This window comes from Bombina bombina, chromosome 3 (genome assembly GCF_027579735.1).
Source record: "Bombina bombina isolate aBomBom1 chromosome 3, aBomBom1.pri, whole genome shotgun sequence".
NCBI classification, from domain to species: domain Eukaryota; kingdom Metazoa; phylum Chordata; class Amphibia; order Anura; family Bombinatoridae; genus Bombina; species Bombina bombina.
This window is the reverse complement of record NC_069501.1, coordinates 945,196,281-945,218,492: the sequence shown is the minus strand read 5'-3', so window position 1 is coordinate 945,218,492 and position 22,212 is coordinate 945,196,281. Positions and strand designations below refer to the sequence as shown.

The following is a 22,212-nucleotide window of genomic DNA, read 5'->3' as shown; positions in this document are numbered from 1 at the left end:
TGCGTGATATTATGGCGCCTAGTACATCTGGGCGGCCATTACAGATAACATTACAAGATATGGCTACTGTTATGACTGAAGTTTTGTCTAAATTACCCGAACTAAGAGGCAAGCGTGATCACTCTGGGGTGAGAACAGAGTGCGCTGACAATACTAGGGCCATGTCTGATACTGCGTCACAGCTTGCAGAGCATGAGGACGGAGAGCTTCATTCTGTGGGTGACGGTTCTGATCCAAACAGATTGGATTCAGATATTTCAAATTTTAAATTTAAATTGGAGAACCTCCGTGTATTACTAGGGGAGGTCTTAGCAGCTCTCAATGATTGTAACACCGTTGCAATACCAGAGAAACTATGTAGGTTGGATAAATACTTTGCGGTACCGGCGAGTACTGACGTTTTTCCTATACCTAAGAGATTAACTGAAATTGTTACTAAGGAGTGGGATAGACCCGGTGTGCCGTTCTCACCCCCTCCAATATTTAGAAAGATGTTTCCAATAGACGCCACCACTCGGGACTTATGGCAAACGGTCCCTAAGGTGGAGGGAGCAGTTTCTACTCTAGCTAAGCGTACCACTATCCCGGTGGAGGATAGCTGTGCCTTTTCAGATCCAATGGATAAAAAATTAGAGGGTTACCTTAAGAAAATGTTTGTTCAACAAGGTTTTATTTTGCAACCCCTTGCATGTATCGCGCCGATTACGGCTGCGGCAGCATTTTGGATTGAGTCTCTGGAAGAGAACCTTAGTTCATCTACGCTAGACGACATTATGGACAGGCTTAGAGTCCTTAAACTAGCTAATTCATTCATTTCGGAGGCCGTAGTACATTTAACCAAACTTACGGCTAAGAACTCAGGATTCGCCATACAGGCACGTAGGGCACTGTGGCTAAAATCCTGGTCAGCTGATGTTACTTCTAAGTCCAAATTACTTAATATACCTTTCAAGGGGCAGTCCTTATTTGGGCCCGGTTTGAAAGAAATTATCGCTGACATTACAGGAGGTAAGGGCCACGCCCTACCTCAAGACAAAGCCAAAGCTAAGGCTAGACAGTCTAATTTTCGTCCCTTTCGGAATTTCAAAACAGGAGCAGCATCAACCTCCACTGCACCAAAACAAGAAGGAGCTGTTGCTCGTTACAGGCAAGGCTGGAAGCCCAACCAGTCCTGGAACAAGGGCAAACAGGCCAGGAAACCTGCTGCTGCCCCAAAGACAGCATGAACCGAGAGCCCCCGATCCGGGACCGGATCTAGTGGGGGGCAGACTTTCTCTCTTCGCCCAGGCCTGGGCAAGAGATGTTCAGGATCCCTGGGCACTAGAGATCATATCTCAGGGATACCTTCTAGACTTCAAATTATCTCCCCCAAGAGGGAGATTTCATCTGTCAAGATTGTCAACAAACCAGATAAAGAAAGAAGCGTTTCTACGCTGTGTACAAGATCTGTTATTAATGGGAGTGATCCATCCGGTTCCGCGGTCGGAACAAGGACAAGGGTTCTACTCAAACCTGTTTGTGGTTCCCAAAAAAGAGGGAACTTTCAGACCAATCTTAGATTTAAAGATTCTAAACAAATTCCTAAGAGTTCCATCGTTCAAAATGGAAACTATTCGGACAATCTTGCCCATGATCCAAAAGGGTCAGTACATGACCACAGTGGATTTAAAAGATGCTTACCTTCACATACCGATCCACAAAGATCATCACCGGTATCTACGGTTTGCCTTCCTAGACAGGCACTACCAGTTTGTAGCTCTTCCATTCGGATTGGCTACGGCCCCAAGAATCTTCACAAAGATTCTAGGTGCTCTCCTGGCGGTACTAAGACCGCGAGGGATTTCGGTAGCTCCGTACCTAGACGACATTCTAATACAAGCTTCAAGCTTTCAAACTGCCAAGTCTCATACAGAGTTAGTTCTGGCATTTCTAAGGTCGCATGGATGGAAAGTGAACGAAAAGAAGAGTTCTCTTTTTCCTCTCACAAGAGTTCCATTCTTGGGGACTCTTATAGATTCTGTAGAAATGAAGATTTACCTGACAGAGGACAGGTTAACAAAGCTTCAAGATGCATGCCGTGTCCTTCATTCCATTCAACACCCGTCAGTAGCTCAATGCATGGAGGTGATCGGCTTAATGGTAGCGGCAATGGACATAGTACCTTTTGCACGCCTACACCTCAGACCGCTGCAATTATGCATGCTAAGTCAGTGGAATGGGGATTACTCAGATTTGTCCCCTACTCTGAATCTGAATCAAGAGACCAGAAATTCTCTTCTATGGTGGCTTCATCGGCCACACCTGTCCAGGGGGATGCCATTCAGCAGGCCAGACTGGACAATTGTAACAACAGACGCCAGCCTACTAGGTTGGGGCGCTGTCTGGAATTCTCTGAAGGCTCAGGGATTATGGAATCAGGAGGAGAGTCTCCTTCCAATAAACATTCTGGAATTGAGAGCAGTTCTCAATGCCCTTCTGGCTTGGCCCCAATTAACAACTCGGGGGTTCATCAGGTTTCAGTCGGACAAGATCACGACTGTAGCTTACATCAACCATCAGGGAGGGACAAAAAGCTCCCTAGCAATGATGGAAGTATCAAAGATAATTCGATGGGCAGAGTCTCACTCTTGCCACCTGTCAGCAATCCACATCCCGGGAGTGGAGAACTGGGAGGCGGATTTCTTGAGTCGCCAGACTTTTCATCCGGGGGAGTGGGAACTTCATCCGGAGGTCTTTGCCCAAATACTTCGACGTTGGGGCAAACCACAGATAGATCTCATGGCGTCTCGCCAGAACGCCAAGCTTCCTCACTACGGGTCCAGATCCAGGGATCCGGGAGCGGTTCTGATAGATGCTTTGACAGCACCTTGGAACTTCGGGATGGCTTATGTGTTTCCACCCTTCCCGCTGCTTCCTCGATTGATTGCCAAAATCAAACAGGAGAGAGCATCAGTGATTCTAATAGCACCTGCATGGCCACGCAGGACTTGGTATGCAGATCTAGTGGACATGTCATCCTGTCCGCCTTGGTCTCTACCTCTAAGACAGGACCTTCTGATACAGGGTCCGTTCAAACATCAAAATCTAACTTCTCTGAAGCTGACTGCTTGGAAATTGAACGCTTGATTTTATCAAAACGTGGTTTTTCTGAGTCGGTTATTGATACCCTGATACAGGCTAGGAAGCCTGTTACCAGAAAGATTTACCATAAAATATGGCGTAAATACCTATACTGGTGTGAATCCAAACGTTACTCCTGGAGTAAGGTTAGGATCTCTAGGATCTTGTCCTTTCTACAAGAAGGCTTAGAAAAGGGTTTATCGGCTAGTTCATTAAAGGGACAGATTTCAGCTCTGTCCATCTTGTTACACAGGCGTCTGTCAGAAAATCCAGACGTCCAGGCCTTTTGTCAGGCTTTAGCTAGGATCAAGCCTGTGTTTAAAGCTGTTGCTCCACCATGGAGTTTAAACTTAGTTCTTAACGTTTTACAGGGTGTTCCGTTTGAACCCCTTCATTCCATTGATATAAAATTGTTATCTTGGAAAGTTCTGTTTTTAATGGCTATTTCCTCGGCTCGAAGAGTCTCTGAGTTATCAGCATTACATTGTGATTCTCCTTATCTGATTTTTCACTCAGACAAGGTAGTTCTGCGTACTAAACCTGGGTTCTTACCTAAGGTAGTTACTAACAGGAATATCAATCAAGAGATTGTTGTTCCATCCTTGTGTCCAAATCCTTCTTCAAAGAAGGAACGTCTTCTACACAATCTGGATGTAGTTCGTGCCCTCAAGTTCTACTTGCAGGCAACTAAAGATTTTCGTCAAACTTCTTCCCTGTTTGTCGTTTATTCTGGACAGAGGAGAGGTCAAAAAGCTTCTGCTACCTCTCTCTCTTTTTGGCTTCGTAGCATAATACGTTTAGCCTATGAGACTGCTGGACAGCAGCCTCCTGAAAGAATTACAGCCCACTCCACTAGAGCTGTGGTTTCCACTTGGGCCTTTAAGAATGAGGCCTCTGTTGAACAGATTTGCAAGGCTGCAACTTGGTCTTCGCTTCATACTTTTTCCAAATTTTACAAATTTGATACTTTTGCTTCTTCGGAGGCTATTTTTGGGAGAAAGGTTCTTCAGGCAGTGGTTCCTTCTCTATAATGAGCCTGCCTATCCCTCCCGTCATCCGTGTACTTTTGCTTTGGTATTGGTATCCCAGAAGTAATGATGACCCGTGGACTGATCACACATAACAGAAGAAAACATAATTTATGCTTACCTGATAAATTCCTTTCTTCTGTTGTGTGATCAGTCCACGGCCCGCCCTGTTTTTAAGGCAGGTAAATATTTTTTAAAATTATACTCCAGTCACCACTTCACCCTTGGTTACTCCTTTCTCGTTGATTCTTGGTCGAATGACTGGGACTGACGTAGAGGGGAGGAGCTATATGCAGCTCTGCTGGGTGAATCCTCTTGCATTTCCTGTTGGGGAGGAGTTATATCCCAGAAGTAATGATGACCCGTGGACTGATCACACAACAGAAGAAAGGAATTTATCAGGTAAGCATAAATTATGTTATATATATATATATATATTTTAGTAGACAACCCAACGTATTGATCTACGCCCATTTTCGTATATTTCATGCCACTATTTCACCGCCAAATGCGTTTTTCACGAACTTTAGGTCTCTCACTGAACTTATTTACAAACAGCTTGTGCAATTATGGCACAAATGGTTCTAAATGCTTCTCTGGGATCCCCTTTGTTCAGAAATAGCAGCGATATATGGCTTTGGCGTTGCTTTTTGGTAATTAGAAGGCCGCTAAATGCTGCTGTGCACCACACGTGTATTATGCCCAGCAGTGAAGGGGTTAAATAGGGGGCCTGTAGGGTTAATTTTAGCTTTAGTGAAGTGTAGAAGACAACCCAAAGTATTGATCTAGGCCCATTTTGGTATATTTCATGACACCATTTCGCCGCCAAATGCGATCAAATAAAAAAAAATTGTTCACTTTTTTACAAACTTTAGGTTTCACACTGAAATTATTTACAAACAGCTTGTGAAATTATGGCACAAATGGTTGTAAATGCTTCTCTGTGATCCCCTTTGTTCAGAAATAGCAGACATAGCTTTGGCATTGCTTTTTGGTAATTACAAGGCCGCTAAATGCCGCTGCGCATCACACTTGTATGATGCCCAACAGTGAAGGGGTTAATTAGGTAGCGTGTAGGGTTAATTTTAGCTTTAGTGTAGAGATCACTCTCCCACCTGACACATCCCACCCCTTGATCCCTCCCAAACAGCTCTCTTCCCTCCCCCACCCCACAATTGTCCCTGCCATCTTAAGTACTGGCAGAAAGTCTGCCAGTACTAAAATAAAAAGCCTTGTAGGATCTCCCCTTAGCCCCCTCTACCTATTTGCCGCCATCTTGGGTACTGGCAGCTGTCTGCCAGTAACCAGTTTGCCATATAATTAGCTTTTTTTTAAAAGATAAAAATAAAAAACTAATTTTTTTCCGTAGCCTAGATGCCCCCCTCAATAACCTACCCCTCACGCCCTCCCAAATTCCTTAGATAACATTTCCCCCCCTCCTCTCTCCCTCCTTTCCTTTACACTTTGTCCCATAGTGTAGCGCTCCCACACGCTCCCGCCCCCGTGCGCGTGCCTCAACTACCGTGCACGTACCCATGCCTATGCGCGCTCCCGCGCGTGATACTGCCTTCTCTGCCGGATATCCTCCAGAGTGGCTCTCTCTGCATCGGATGGTTAGTAAAGGGTATTGCACGATGCCTCAATATTGAGGCATCGCTGCAATACCCTCAAAGTGTCTGGAAGAGATCAGGATCGCTTCCACCACTTGAAACCCCTGATGAAGTACAGGGTACGTCCTTGGTCGTTAACGAACATTTTTTGTTGGACGTACTCTGTACGTTGTCGGTCGAGACAGCCAATTTTTGGTTCGGACCCTGGACAGCACTTGTTTGGATCGGTGCTGTCCAATCAGCAAGCACAACCCAGGTTGTGAACCAGAAATGGGCCAGCTTCTAAACTTACATTCTTGCTTTTCAAATAAAGATAGCAAGAGAATGAAGAAAATTGATAATAGGAGTAAATTAGAAAGTTGCTTAAAACTGCATGCTCTAGCTGAATCATGAAAGAAAAAATGTGGGTTCAGTGTCCCTTTAAATAGTAAAAAGATGAGGGGCGTGTCTAGGCGGCGGCCATGAATGGTCGCAATTTCAGGAGCTCCTGACATGAGATGGATAATCCGCCGATTATTCATGTAACATCGGACCATCTTGTTGTTAAATCTACTTTGTATCTCTGCTGTGGGATCTGAGGATCTAGCTGGCACTCTGTTTGGTGTTATTATGACTGTGGTCTCCTGAACTAGACCGCTGGGGCCTTTGACGGCGGACTCACTTCAGATCTCAGCACCCCCCCCCGCCTAAACGCGGGTAAATACAGTCCGGAACAGACTGTTCTTCTCACTGTTCAATTATACTGTGCAGCTGAGCTAACTAATGACCATTACAACAGTACTATTGAAGCTATAGGATGGAGCATTTAAAGTGTGCACTACTAGAGATGCTGGACTCTGCATTGTGTAGCCAATTTGCGCGGCTAGAAGAGAGTGTACGTGCGGCATGGAAAGACACTGATAAAGTGGAGAAGTTGAGCGACATGATGACAACTTCAGATAATGTTCTGACTTCACAATTAGTTATGGGACATGTGAGGTTGGAGATCGAGGAGGTCATTGCAATACCGGAGAGGAGAGCGACTATACTTACTATACACCCGTGCCAGTACTGTCTACAGATTGCGTGTGTCCCCAACAGTTGAATAATCGTGGGCTACTTCTGAAATAGACGATGACGGATTACAAATTGTTTATTATAGCTTCATTGAGCCCTCTCATATGATAGACATTACACTCCACCCCCAGAAACGAAGTGCATATGAACGGGCTGCACTAATGCCGGACATATAACAAGTCATATCGACAACGCATTACATTAAATTACAGCTTATTCATGGTCTCTTCCACTATCTCCAACCCAGGATGAGGTGGCTTCACCCTTTACTTTTACTTCCAGTTCTCTACTTTGAACCTGTCACAGACACCCTTGCCTGTAATACAGCAAACAGCGGTAGCCCCAAAATCAAACTTGGCATTGGATAAAGGGTCAGAAGAATGGTTTGATGCCTCACATTATTAACACGCATATGTTTAACTAGTTAGAATGTGATCAACTGTTTTGGCAATACCCCACTTAATTTTAAGGAGACTGGTGCTATTTGATTGTCTTTGACTGTTCTATATGAAGTTTAATAGACCTAAGAGGTTGAGCTGATATATTAATGCCTTATATGTTTTATAGAGTTGAACAATCTTTATATTTTTCTAGCCTGGGTGTTGGCAAATAGTTTTATCCATGATAAGGAACAATTATTCATAGCTAGTATTGTAATAATATGTTTCCTACTGTTATTCATTTAGATAGCATAATGTCTTTCTTATAAGGATAACATTTTAGAGCAGTTAGTACTACTAAACCAATAGTCTGACTTGATATAACATAGCTTCTCTCCTGTCTATATTACTAACTGTGTTGTCAGCGGCCGAGACAACACGGTGTCTGAGTGGAGTCAAGATTTAGGCTCTTAAAGATACTCTCCATTGTTTAATGACACAACCATAGCACTCTATTATCCATAGATTTAGTAAATGTAGACTCCGATTAGATTCATAAAATGGCTGAGGACTATCATCTCATCTCATTGCACAATATTTCTCCAGAAGAATCTTCCTAATTAAATGTCCACCTATCTTATAATGAGAAGCCTTACATATATTCCATTTTCAATATAAGAAGTAGGCATACAAAACAGACCTCCTCAGTCACTTCAGAGTATTGTTGTGTTTATTCTGGGCCGTCCCAATATACATTTATTTATTTACCCTATTCTCCATTATATTTACTGGGCATGCTGAACCGTGCTGGGTCTGTATCTATATATTTGCACATCTCTCATAAATCTTGCTATAGTCAGTAAGAAGTCCAGAAGAGCTAAGTGTTACTCCTATAGCTTTACATATCAAACTGCAGAAATAAGAACCTGCTCTACACTACATTAAATATGAAACTTGAGATTCGTGATTTGAGATCCAAGAGTGGTCTCCTACTGTTCTTGGTTGCCTTCTTTAACGTTATATCTTTCTGCAATAATGTGAGGTCCAAGAGTGGCCTTATAGGTTTTCATTTTAGAAGGCATACAGTTTGTTGGGTACAGATTATGTTTATTGATTCTACAAATGTCTTGCTGTTAACCTATGTAATAGCTGGATGTATAACAATTGTTTCCTCTCTTGTCTGTTGTTGTATATTCTAAACTGACATTCATGTTTTGTATACCCTAAAATTGAATCTCAATAAAATAATAATAAAAAAAAATATATAGTAAAAAGATCCTTCCTATATGGGTAATTTGGCAGTTGCTGCTTATTTAAGCCTAAAAACCTGCCCTACCAGCTGTGTTGGTGTAACATCTTTTATTATACATGTAAAATGAATAAAGTATTTTTAAAGGGATAGTAACACCAAAAATGTTATTGTTTAAAAATATAGATAATCCCTTTATTTACCATGGCCCAGTTTTGCATAACCAACACGGTTATAGAAATATACTTTTTACCTTCTGCTGACTGCCTCCTTATCTCAGATCTTTTGACAGACTTGCATTTCAGGCAATTAGTGTTGACTCTTAAATAACTTTACGTGCATGAGCACAGTGTTATCTATATGAAACACATGAACTAATGCCCTCTAGTGGTGAAAAACTGTCAAATGCATTCAGTTGAAAGGCGGCCTTCAAGGGCATAGAAATTAGCATATGAGCCTACATAGGTTTGGCTTTCAACTAAGAATAACAAGAGAACAAAGCAAATTTGATGATAAAAGTAAATTAGAAAGTTGTTTAAAATGACATTCCCTATCTGAATCATGAAAGTTTAATTTGGACTTTACTATCCCTTTAAATACATTTTCTGAATGTATTTGTATTGCTTTTCTTTCAGCCATTGAATGTCAGCGAATGGATTGTGTTTTCCTCCACGTTTACATAAAGTACTCTCATTCTTTTACACTTTAAAATAAGCAGATATAAATGAAACATTCTAGATTTCTCTTATTTTACAAAAAATGTGTACCAAGCAGAACATAAGACACATTGGCCAAGTCTATTTTTATTTACTTTTATACTATTTTGTCTGTTTTGTGCTTTCCTTTATATATACATAGTTCCTGATCCATTATGCCAGACAGTGGTGCAACATCTCAGATGGATTATGCAGAAAGACCTCCTGGGACAAGATGTCTTTCTTATTGGTCCTCCTGGACCTCTCAGACGATCGATTGCTATGCAATATTTGGTAAGACAACTGCTTAGTATATTTTTTCTTAGTATAAACATTTTGCACAATTAGCATTTTTTTTGCAAAAATTAGAAACATTTTTCATTGAGTGGTTATTTAACTGTTTAGTAAGAAATACAAAATGATGCTTTTCAAATAATGCTAGAAATATTTCTTTGGTTTAATAGTAAAATCTTTAGACTTCTTTGTAGTTCCATCTGTCACATTTCTTGATTTAATAACTTGCTAGAGCATGATGTTTTTTTCCACTATTGACCCTCAAATTCTGTGTAACTCCCACAAAAGTTCCTGCTTGGTAGGTGCAAGCTGAACATAATAGGTGATTTGTGTGCTTGTGTGGCTGTTGCTTGGCAATTCCAAAGTGTCAGACGTAGAATTTTTTTCCACATAATTTTTCATTATCTCTGCATTTCTTTGGATATCATGTAATGCATTTATAATATATCAGTAGAGTAAACTCAGGAGATTATTTTGTAACAAGAATCTGGTAATCATTCATGTTATTTGACATAAAACACAAAAGACCAATTAAAGGGGCAGTCTACTCCAGATTTCTTATTGTTTAAAAATATAGATAATCCCTTTATTACCCATTCCCCAGTTTTGCATAACCAACACTGTTATATTAATATACTCTTTACCTCTGTGATAACCTTGTATCTAAGCCTCTGCAGACTGCCTCCTTATTTCAGTTATTTTAAATGACTTGCATTTTAGCCAATCAGTGCTGACTCCTAGGTAACTCCTTGGGAGTGAGCTCAGTGTTATCTATATGGTATATATGGTAGAGTAATCTCGGGAGATTATTTTGTTAAAAGAATTTCTTTTATTTTTATTTAGCTTCATAATTTTGGAATTATTCATGATGTTAAACGTAACACAAAAGACTAATTAAAAGTCTACTTCAGAATTTGTATTATTTAAAAACATAGTTAATCCCATTATTACCCATTCCCCAGTTTTGCATAACCAACACAGTTATATTAATTTACTTTTTACCTCTGCCGACTTCCACCTTATTTCATTTCTTTTGACAATTTAGCCAATCAGTGCTGACTCCTAGGTAAGTGAGCTCAATGTTAGCTATATGGCACACATGAACTAGCGCGGCCTAGCTGTAAAAAAACTTTCACAATGCACTGAGATAAGAGGCGCCCTTCAAGGGCTTAGAAAATAGCATATGAGCCTACCTAGGTTTAGCTGTCAACAAAGAATACCAAGAGAACAAAGCAAATTTGATGATAAAAGTGAGTCGGAAAGCTGCTTAAAATCGCATACCCTATCTAAGTAATGAAAGTTTAATTTTGACTAGACTGTCCCTTTAAGGTACACCATATTGTTTGAAGTCAAAACTTTGTTACTTCACATATATTCTAAAAAAATATTTTGGTTTGGACGTAAAATCTATGGTGTGGGACATAAAATATTTAAAAATTATTTAGTTTTTAACATGAAATAAAATAAACTAGTTCTACAGAATAAATGCACAGTGTATTTATTTGAAATCTATATTTAATACATGTTTTTGAACTTAGAAGATAACCTCATCATTCCAGTAGAAATACAGAAAATAACAATTACGAGTGGTGTGCTAACAGTTACTTGTGAGCGAAAAGGGGTTAATCACGGCTGTTTGTGCACGTCAGATATAGCGTTCGTATTACAAGTTGAAAGTAAATGCGATCGCTTGAAGTTAATGCGCGCACAATTACACTCATAATAACACTTTCTAATAAAAATTATTAAAAAACATTGCACAAAAAAGTTATAAGGGCTCAGGTCCGCAAGACCTCGCTGAATACGGAGAGCAATACACTCTCCATATTCAGCATTGCACCAGCAGCTTACAAGAGCTGCTGGTGCAACGCCGCCCACTGCAGACTTGCGACCAATCGGCCGCCAGTAGGGGGTGTCAATTAACCCGATCGTACTCAATTGGGTTGATTTCTGGCGATTCTTTAGACCCCAGCTCCATAACTTGTGTTTCTGGCGAGTCTGAAGACTTGCCAGAAACATGGGCCCACAAGCTCCCTATGGAGCTTGTTAAATGGGCCCCGAGGTCTCAGGTGTTAGGAGAAAAAGGCAGGCAAAGTATAGCAATATATATATATATATATATATATATATATATAAAAGTTCAGGATAGACAAGCACTCCAGAAATCCAGTTCCAATGCCCAGGGTGCAACAGATAAGTAAATAGAAAATAATGAGGAGTGCACTCGCCAGGACTTTTCAGAAGATTAATTCGAATATGTGAACGTTTTCAGGGGGTTAGCCCCTTCTTCAGACATATTGTATCTTTGTATGTCTGAAGAAGGGGCTAACCCCCCGAAAACGTTCACATATTGAAATTAAACTTCTGAAAAGTCCTGGCGAGTGCATTACTCATTATATATATATATATATATATATATATATATATATATATATATATATATATATATAGTATTCCAAATGGATCCCACACTCACTATTAGGACACAGCTTCCGGGGTGCACTTAAAATAATGTAATATAGAAATGAAGCAAGAAAGGCACTTTCCGTGATAACCACCAAACTTTACTTTAGGTGAAAGTTTGGTGGTTATCACGGAGAGTGCCTTTCTTGCTTCATATATATATATATATATATATATATATATATATATATATATATATATATATATATATATATATATATATATATATATATATATATATATATATATATATATAAATATATAGGCAAAGTATAGCAATATATATATATTTCTTTCATGTAAGTGGCAAGAGCCCATGAGCTAGTGACGTATGGGATATATATTCCTACCAGGAGGGGGCAAAGTTTCCCAAACCTCAAAATGCCTATAAATACACCTCCCACCTCACACATAACTCAGTTTTGCAAACTTTGCCTTCGTTGGAGGATGGAGAAGCAAGTTGTGCTTGATTTCTTCTGTGAAAGGCGCTTCTAAGCATTTTGAAGCCCAGTTCCTCTCAAAGTGCATTGTTTGTCTGAGGGATGTGAAGGGAGTATTGCCTGATGATACCATGTTTTCACCTATGGGAAATCTATTATAAGGCTCTCTGTAAATTCGGTCGTGGGGATTCATCTGCCACCTCCCTTTACCGATTGACATTACACTCCTCTACCATTACCTCTGCTGATATGTTTCAGTACTGGTTTGGCTATCTGCTATATGTGGATGGGTGTCTTCAGGTAAGTATATATCTTTTTAAAACACTCTCAGCTATGTTTGGCACTTTATATTTTTTAAGTTTTAAATATATATTGCATATATTTGCCATGAGTCAGGTCTATGTTTATTTCCCTTTGCAGTTGTAATGACTGAACAGACTTTGTGACTTGTGAAACACAACTGCAGAACTGGTAGATGAAGTGGTTAGAATGTTTCACCCCCTTGGTTTGGTATCACTATAGTGGTCAGTGATATCAGTTGAAGGTAAGAGAGTGATTTAATATATATATGTATAACTGTAATTCTTGTCACAAGTAGTTTACAGATTCACAGGAAGAAGGGGATAACAAGAGGTTATCTGTAATGGCTGAAGCCTCCGGTTAATTCGTATTGAGGATTCCCACAAGAGATTAGCACACTGAAAGAACCAATTGCATCAAATGCTCCCAAATACAATTCCTTCTCTAGAAAGGTAATCAGTTCCTTTACCTGTGTCTGCAGCTGCAGCAAGCAGCGTTCTGAGGTCTGAGCGCAGCAGGCCGGGGAGGAGTCTCTCGCTGACACGTTGGTTGATTGACAGTGCAAGGCGCTAGCGAGCCCTGGTAATCTGTGGAAACCAGTTGCGGCTAGTAGATCTCGGTAAAGCAGCTGGGATGTATTCCCAGAGGGGTCAGGCTGATGTCTTTCAGGGGGAGACTAAAACTCCAAAACGGAACGGTAAGCTGGCTTGAAGTGTGTCCTCTGATAGGAACGGCAATTGCCGAAGATGTTATGAAGCGGAGACAATAAATTGCAAATGGAAAGTAACTTCAGTAGGAGAGAATCTGCAACAGTAGCTGCGTAACGGAAAGGTATTTGTAATCCAAAAGAAGCTGGTAAGCAAGTTATTCCAGGAGGAATATGTGAGCTCAGCATGAGCAGGAGTTACTCTGTCAAAGCAACAAAATACTAAGCACCTGCCCTTGGATGAACAGGTGATTTAAAGACTCTGTGGGCAGGGCTTAGAGAATGCAGGTAGAGGCTTAAAGGTAAATGCATGCAGTGAAGAATCCTGACATCACCCCCTCCTCAAGAAAGCTGTCCCACAGCTTGAGGTCTAGGTCTATCCGTAAAGCGACTGTGAAAAGTAGAGATGAGCCTAGGAGCATCAACTTCTGAGGCATCCTCCCAAGAGTCGTCTTCTGAAGGATAACCCTTCCAGTGAATAAGATATTGCAGTACTGAACCCTTGTAACGGGAGTCCAGAACGGAATGAACTTCGTATACTTGACTATCAGTTATAACTGAGGAGTCAGCACGGATGGGTTCTTGTTGTCTAGATCCGATATAAGGTTTTAGAAGAGAGACGTGGAAGGTCGGATGCACCTTCATTCCGATGGGTAATTGCAAGGTGACAGCGTTAGGGTTGACTACCCGGGTTATTACAAAAGGACCAATAAACTTTCTAGCAAGTTTCTTGCTTGGAACTTGAAGTTTCAAGTTCTTTGTGGAAAGCCAAACCCGGTCCCCGACGGAGTAATTGGGGGGAGTTCTTCTTCTGAGATCGTAATGTCTTTTCTGCGTAGCTTGAGCATTCTGAATATTACTTTTGATAAAATCAAAATTGTCTAAAATCCTAATGGTGAAATCATCCAAATTGGGTGAATCAGTACTTGAGGTAGTGTTGAGGAAGAGAGTAGGGTGAAAACCATAATTTGCAAAAAAAGGTGAACAATTTGTAGATGAGCTGGTTAAGTTGTTGTAGGCATACTCAGCCATGGGTAAGTAGGAGATCCACTGGTCTTGCTGGTAGGAACAAAAACAACGGAGATATTCCTCCAGCCATTGATTCAAACGTTCCGTCTGCCCGTTGGTTTGGGGGTGGTAAGCTGTTGTGAATCTATGATCAACTTGAAGGAGTTTGGACAATGTAGACCAGAATCGCGAGGTGAATTGCGTTCCTCTGTCAGTGATCACCCTAGCAGGTACGCCATGTAGTTTAACGATATTGTCTAAGAAAAGACGAGCTGTTTCCGAAGATGAAGGGACTTTATGGTAGGGAATGAAGTGCCCCATCTTGGTGAACATATCTATTACAACAAGTATGGTGTTCTGTTTTTGTGATATGGGTAATTCAACAATGAAGTCCATACTTATTTGTTCCCAAGGACGACTAGGAATAGGTAGAGACATCAATAGCCCATAAGGTCTTAACCTTTCATGTTTTGAGGTAATGCAGGTGGAACAGGTACCAACATAATCCTTAACCGTTTGCTTCATTTTGGGCCACCAGTATGATCGGTTTAGTAAGTCCAAGGTACGCCTGACACCAGGATGACCTAAGGTTGGGATGTCGTGATGATATTTTAAAACCTGGTTCCTTAGAGCTTGAGGTACATAAAGCTTATCCTTGTGATAGATGAAACCGTCTTTTTTCTCTACTTGGTAACCTGTAATTTCATCGTCTTGTCTTTGATGTCTCTTAATCTCAGATAGGAAAGGTGTAGTGATACCTATGAAACGTTCTTGGGGAATCACTGACTGGATCTCATGTGTTATAGAAGGTCTAACATCTCTCCTAGAGAGAGCATCAGCCTTCCCGTTGTTGTTGGCAGGTCTGTATTGGATAATGAAGTCAAACCTGGAGAAATAAAGGCTCCAACGGACCTGTCTCGCTGATAAGGTTTTATTGTTCTGGAGATATTGGAGATTTTTATGGTCTGTGTAAATTGTGACAGGAAACTTAGCTCCCTCCAATAGATGTCTCCAGTTCTCTAAAGCTCTGCGAATGGCAAGGAGTTCTTTGTCTCCAATAGTGTAATTCATCTCCGCAGAAGACTTAGTTTTGGAAAAAAACGAGACTGGGTGCAAGGGTTCCGTCATAGACTGGCGTTGTGAGAGTACAGCCCCTATGGCAAAGTCTGATGAATCAACTTCAAGGATGTAAGGCAATGAGGCATCAGGGAATCGGAGTATAGGTGCTTTGGAGAAACTAGTCTTGAGGAACTCAAAAGCTGTGGACGCTTCCTTGGTCCAATTGAAAGGTTTGGACTGGGTCATGAGTTGAGTTAAAGGTTTTACTATTTTGGAGAATCCCTTGATAAATTTCCGATAATAGTTGGAAAAGCCAAGAAAACGTTGTAGCTCCTTCCTATTGGCTGGTTGAGGCCAGTCCAATACAGTGTCTACCTTCTTATGTTGCATCTTTATACCTTCAGGGGAGATGTCATAACCCAAGAATGAAATCTCTGTGCAATGAAATTGGCACTTCTCTGCCTTGGCATAAAGCTTGTGAGTACGAAGTCTGAAGAGTACCCAGTGGAGATGTTTGATGTGATCCTTTAAGGTCTTAGAATAAATTAAAATGTCGTTGAGGTACACGACCATACAGACATCTAGCAAATCTCTGAAAATGTCATTTATAAAATTTTGGAAAGTCGCCGGAGCGTTGCACAATCCAAAAGGCATCACCAGGTACTCAAACAGCCCATATCTAGTGCGGAAAGCTGTGAGCCATTCATGACCTTCCTGTATCCGTACCAAATTGTACGCTCCTCTGAGGTCGAGTTTGGAGAAGATGGTAGCGTCAGATAGGCGTTCAATCATCTCCGGAATCAATGGTAACGGATACAGATTTTTTATGGTCCGCTTGTTAAGCTCGCGATAATCGATGATAGGTCTAAGTGAATCATCCTTATTCCTCACAAAGAACATGCCGGCTTCGGCGGGAGAAGTGGAAGGTCTTATGAATCCCTTCTTGAGGTTTTCCTCAAGATAGTTCTTGAGATATTCTAATTCGGATTCGTTTAATGGATAGATGTGCCCAAATGGTATGCTTGCCCCTGGCTGTAGTTGGATAGGGCAATCATACGGTCGATGGGGTGGAAGGGTGTCAGCTTCAGACTTACTGAATACATCAGCAAAATCCTTATAATAGTCAGGTAGAATCTGTGGATCAGGAAGAGCATGAAGAAGGTGATGCTGTGGGAAACAGGTGGTTTGACAGTATGTGGAACTGAAGGATATCTTTGAGGAGGTCCAGACTATGGAAGGCTCATGTAATTTTAACCAGGTTATACCTAAGACTACAGGGAAATGAGGAGAAGGCAAAACATCGAAAGAGATGAATTCAGTATGGCCCTTTTCTGTAACAACTCTCAAAGGAACAGTATGATGTGTAATAGGACCATTACGTATAGTGGACCCATCAATAACACGAAGTACAAGTGGTATCTCTTTTAACACAAGTGGGATTTTATTTAATTTTACAAGCTGAGAGTCGATGAAGTTCCCAAAAGCCCAGGAATCAATGATGGCTTCAGCTGGTAGTCTTTTCTGATCCCACTGCAAGAATAGAGATAGGTTACAGTAAGTGGATTTCTTATGAACCTCATGAGAGGAACAAATAATGGTGGACTTACTTTTCTTGTTCTTCTGGAGAATAGGACATTGATACACTGAGTGAGTTGGATCTCCACAGTACATGCAGAGGTTCCTAGTCTTATGCCTCATCCTCTCTTCACTTGATAAAGGTTCTCTAACAACCCCAATCTCCATAGGAACAGATGTAGGTGGTGAGGGCTTAAGTTGGCTTGAGGAAGCAGTATGCTTAACGTATAAGTCACTATGGAACTTCTCTCCACGTCTCTCTCTAAGTCTTCTGTCAATTTGAGAGGAGATCTTCATCAAAGCTTCTAAGGTAGGAGGTAGTTCGATCCTTGCCAATTCATCCTTCAGATTCTCCGCCAAACCTAAACGGAATTGGTTACGGAGTGCTATAGGGCTCCAGAGGGAGTCAGAAGCATAGAGTTTGAACTCCGCAATGTATTCTTCTACGGGCCTCTTGCCCTGTTTGAGGTCTCTCATGCGAGCCTCAGCGGTCAGTTGAGTGTCCTTATCTGAGTATAAATCATCCATAACACTGAAGAAAGATTCTAAAGTGGCAAGGGCAGAATCCTCATGTTCACATAAATTGTCTGCCCAAACCCTGGGCTCCCCTCTGAGGAATGTGATAACGGTTAAAACTCTTATTTCTCAGTAGTATAGGTTTTAGGACGCAAAGTAAAAAGTAAGTGACAGGCGTTTTTGAATTGTTTGTAGTTGCGTCTGTTTCCACTGAAAGTCTCAGGGAGAGATATCTGGGGTTCAGGTACAGAATCGTGAGCTGATCTAGCAGCTATGGAGTCCTTGAATAGGTCTTTTAGAGTCTTTTTCTCGATCTGTAGCTCCCTCACTGCGTGAGCTATTTTATCTATTTTCTGAGATAAATTGTAGACCACTTGAGGAAGTTCTGCTGGTTCCATGATCTTGTATGGCTTAGTATTATGTAATGACTGAACAGACTTTGTGACTTGTGAAACACAACTGCAGAACTGGTAGATGAAGTGGTTAGAATGTTTCACCCCCTTGGTTTGGTATCACTATAGTGGTCAGTGATATCAGTTGAAGGTAAGAGAGTGATTTAATATATATATATATAACTGTAATTCTTGTCACAAGTAGTTTACAGATTCACAGGAAGAAGGGTATAACAAGAGGTTATCTATAATGGCTGAAGCCTCCGGTTAATTCGTATTGAGGATTCCCACAAGAGATTAGCACACTGAAAGAACCAATTGCATCAAATGTTCCCAAATACAATTCCTTCTCTAGAAAGGTAATCAGTTCCTTTACCTGTGTCTGCAGCTGCAGCAAGCAGCGTTCTGAGGTCTGAGCGCAGCAGGCCGGGGAGGAGTCTCTCGCTGACACGCTGGTTGATTGACAGCGCAAGACGCTAGCGAGCCCCGGTAATCTGTGGAAACCAGTTGCGGCTAGTAGATCTCGGTAAAGCAGCTGGGATGTATTCCCAGAGGGGTCAGGCTGATGTCTTTCAGGGGGAGACTAAAACTCCAAAACGGAACGGTAAGCTGGCTTGAAGTGTGTCCTCTGATAGGAACGGCAATTGCTGAAGATGTTATGAAGCGGAGACAATAAATTGCAAATGGAAAGTAACTTCAGTAGGAGAGAATCTGCAACAGTAGCTGCGTAACGGAAAGGTATTTGTAATCCAAAAGAAGCTGGTAAGCAAGTTATTCCAGGAGGAATATGTGAGCTCAGCATGAGCAGGAGTTACTCTGTCAAAGCAACAAAATACTAAGCACCTGCCCTTGGATGAACAGGTGATTTAAAGACTCTGTGGGCAGGGCTTAGAGAATGCAGGTAGAGGCTTAAAGGTAAATGCATGCAGTGAAGAATCCTGACAGCAGTCTAACAGTTTCAGCATGGAAAATTATGTTTTGGGAAAATTTTGTAATTTTTTTTCTTACCTGGGTTTCCAGCTAGTTGTAACTTTGGTTTTCTTTTTTCAAATTTTTGTGGGCAAATTAGGCTCGCGATGACGCAAAATGCATTTGCGTCATCTTTGTTGGCGTCATTTTTGGTGCCAAATAATGTGTTATATTAAGTCTCTCCCTCTATTGCTCTCTGCTTTCATTTGTTATAGAGGGCTATGATGTTTGCTTTTGTTTTGCATATAAGTATTTTTTCATAAGCATTTTTTCCCATTCCTGAAACTGCTATTGAGGAAATTGTATATTTTGTTTAAATGTTATTTTTTCTTTTTTTGTTACATTTTGCAAGATCCTGCCTCTGATGTTACTGTAGGAACCAAGTTGCCTGAAAACAAATCTACCAAAGCTAAGTGTGTATGTTGTAAATTAGCTGATATTCCTTCTTCAGCTCAAGTATGTGGCACTAAACCTTCACAGACTAATGTACATGATATTCCTGTAGATATTAAATATTATATTGCTGCAGCCATAGAGAAGGCTATGACTGCTAATCTGCCTTCAAATAAACGTAAAAGGTCTTTCCTAACTTCTCATAAATCTGATGAACTTTGTATTGATCAACAGCATACTGAAGTATTTTCTGCTGATGAGGATTTCTCTGGCTCAGAGGATCCTACTTAAGAAACTGAAATTGACAAATCATTCTTTTTAAGAGTGAATATATTCGTTCTTTGTTAAAGGAAGTATTGTTTACTTTGGGTATTGAGGAATCTAGTCCTCTTGATAACAAGAATAGCAAATGTTTGAATTCTGTTTTTAAGACTTCTGAGGTTACTCCTGAATTTTTTCCTATTTCAGATGATATCTCTAATATGATTACTAAGGAATGGTCTAATCCTGGTACTTCTAAAAATTACAAAAAGCATCTTATTACAAAAAATAAAAACTAACTAAATTACAAAAAAAAAATCAAACGTTAAATTACGAAAAATAACAAACAAATTATCAAAAATAAAAAAATAATTACACCTAATCTAATAGCCCTATCAAAATAAAAAGCCCCCCCCCAAAATAATCTCCCCCAGCCTACAATAAACTACCAATGACCCTTAAAAAGGCCTTTTGTGGGGCATTGCCCCAAAGATATCAGCTCTTCTACCTGTAAAAAAAATTCAAACAGTAAAACCCACCACTCAACTAATCCCCCCAAATAAAAAAACTATCTAAAATAACCTAAGCTAATCATTGCCCTGAAAAGGGCATTTGTATGGGCATTGGCCTTAAAAGGGCATTTAGCTCTTTTACATTGCCCAAACCCTAATCTAAAAAAAAAAACACCCCAAAAAAATTCAAAAACCTAACACTAACCCCCCAACGATCCACTTACAGTTGTTGAAGTCCCGCTTGAAGGATCTTCATCCAGCCGGTGAAGTCCTCATCCAGACGGAAAGAAGTCTTCATCCAGACGTCCTCTTCGATCTTCATTCAGCCGGCGCGGTGCAGGTCCATCCTGAAGACATCCGCCGTGGAGCATCCTCTTCATACGGTCGAATTAGCCAATAGAATGATATTTCCTTAAATTCTATTGGCTGATTTGAACAGCCAATAGGATTTTAGCAGCCCTAATTCCTATTGGCTGATTCTAATTTTTCAGCCAATAGGAATGCAAGGGACGCCATCTTGAATTGCGTCCCTTGCATTAAAGATTCAGTGTACGGCGGCGACCATATGAAAAGGATGCTCGACGCCGGATGTCTACAGGATGGACCCACTCAGCTCCTTTGGGATCAAGATAGAAGATGCCTCCTGGATGAAGACTTCGTCGGGATGAAGATCGTTCAAGCGGGACTTCAAAAACTGTAAGTGGAACGTCAGGGGGTTTATGTTAGGCTTTTTTAAGGGTTTATTGGGTGGGTTTTATTTTTTAGTTTAGGGTCTGGGCAGTAAAAGAGCTAAATGCCCTTTTTTTAAAAAAAAAAAAGATTTTTATTGAGGTGTATAACATATACAAGAATAAACAACAAAGTGTTACAGGCATAAAAGTGCAATACAGATGTTACTCTTGGGTAACTATAGGAGATAACATTTCCAGATCTATAAAGGCTGACTACCTGTTTAAAGTTAGAAATGTACCTGAAATAATCTAGTTCCTTCTTAGAAATATAATAACTTCAGTTAATTGAGTGAAAGATACAGAATAGATTCTGGGGTACGACAGTAAGTAACAGTTAACAATAATGTGGAGCCTGGATATGTAGGACCTCATTTTATTTATAATTTGTGTTGCATTGGGGTAACTACTATGTAGGTCATATCTAGACCAGTGGAGTGTAGACATTAATGTTACATTTTAGTTACATAAGTAAGGTGGGAGTATGTGGAAAGTACAGCGGGCTAAAGCTGCTCTAGTGAGAGTTTCTGCTATCTAGGGTTAGAAGGGAATAAAAATAAAGGCGTAAATAAGTGGAGGATTGGGGTGAGGCGGAAGACTGAAATATGTTATCTAGAGCTATATATGAGCTAAACCTTTAAATGGACTATTACTTTTTGGAAGAAAATGCACTATGACTATCCCTAAATAAAATGGTCTTCTACAAGATATGACGGGTCCACGGATTTCATCCTTACTTGTGGGATTTATCCTCCTGCTAACAGGAAGTGGCAAAGAGCACCACAGCAGAGCTGTATATATAGCTCCTCCCTTCCTTCCACCCCCATTCATTCTCTTTGCCTGTGTTAGTAATAGGAAGAGGTAAAGTGAGGTGTTAGTTTAGATTCTTCAATCAAGAAGTTTTTTATTTTAAAATGGTGCCAGTGAGTGCTATTTTCCTCAGGGAGAAATCGTCAGTCTGGATTCCCAAGAGGAATGGAGACATTATTTCTTCTACAAGATATGACGAGTCCACAGATTTCATCCTTACTTGTGGGATATTAACCTCCGGATAACAGGAAGTGGCAAAGAGTACCACAGCAGAGCTGTATATATAGCTCCTCCCTTCCCTCCACCTCCAGTCATTCTCTTTGCCCGTGTTAGTAATAGGAAGAGGTAAAGTGAGGTGTTAGTTTAGATTCTTCAATCAAGAAGTTTTTTATTTTTAAAATGGTGCCAGAGAGTACTATTTTTCTCAGGGGGAAATTGTCAGTCTATTGCCTCCCAAGAGGAGTGGAGACATTTTATTTTCTGCCCTGATTTTGATGATCTTAGCGAACATTGTCTAAGATCCATGATGGTTCCCACAACACAGCTGAAGGTAGTGTGAGAAGATCTTCAGTGTGGAGAACGGTGTCTTGCTACAAGCAGCATTGAGGTAGGTGCAGTCTTTTGTTTCTGGGGAGATTTGAATCAGAA

The 22,212-nt window shown here is 40.6% G+C and overlaps 1 protein-coding gene across 1 annotated transcript in view; it reads left to right on the top strand.

Moving 5' to 3' along the window:
- The window catches only part of VWA8 (von Willebrand factor A domain containing 8), a 1,436,595-nt gene that overhangs the window by 106,211 nt on the left and 1,308,172 nt on the right, over positions 1-22,212 (top strand). Inside the window, exon 4 of the mRNA XM_053707969.1 lies at positions 9,302-9,432. Within this exon, the coding sequence (XP_053563944.1) occupies positions 9,302-9,432 (131 nt within the window). The remainder of the gene's footprint in view (positions 1-9,301; positions 9,433-22,212) is intronic.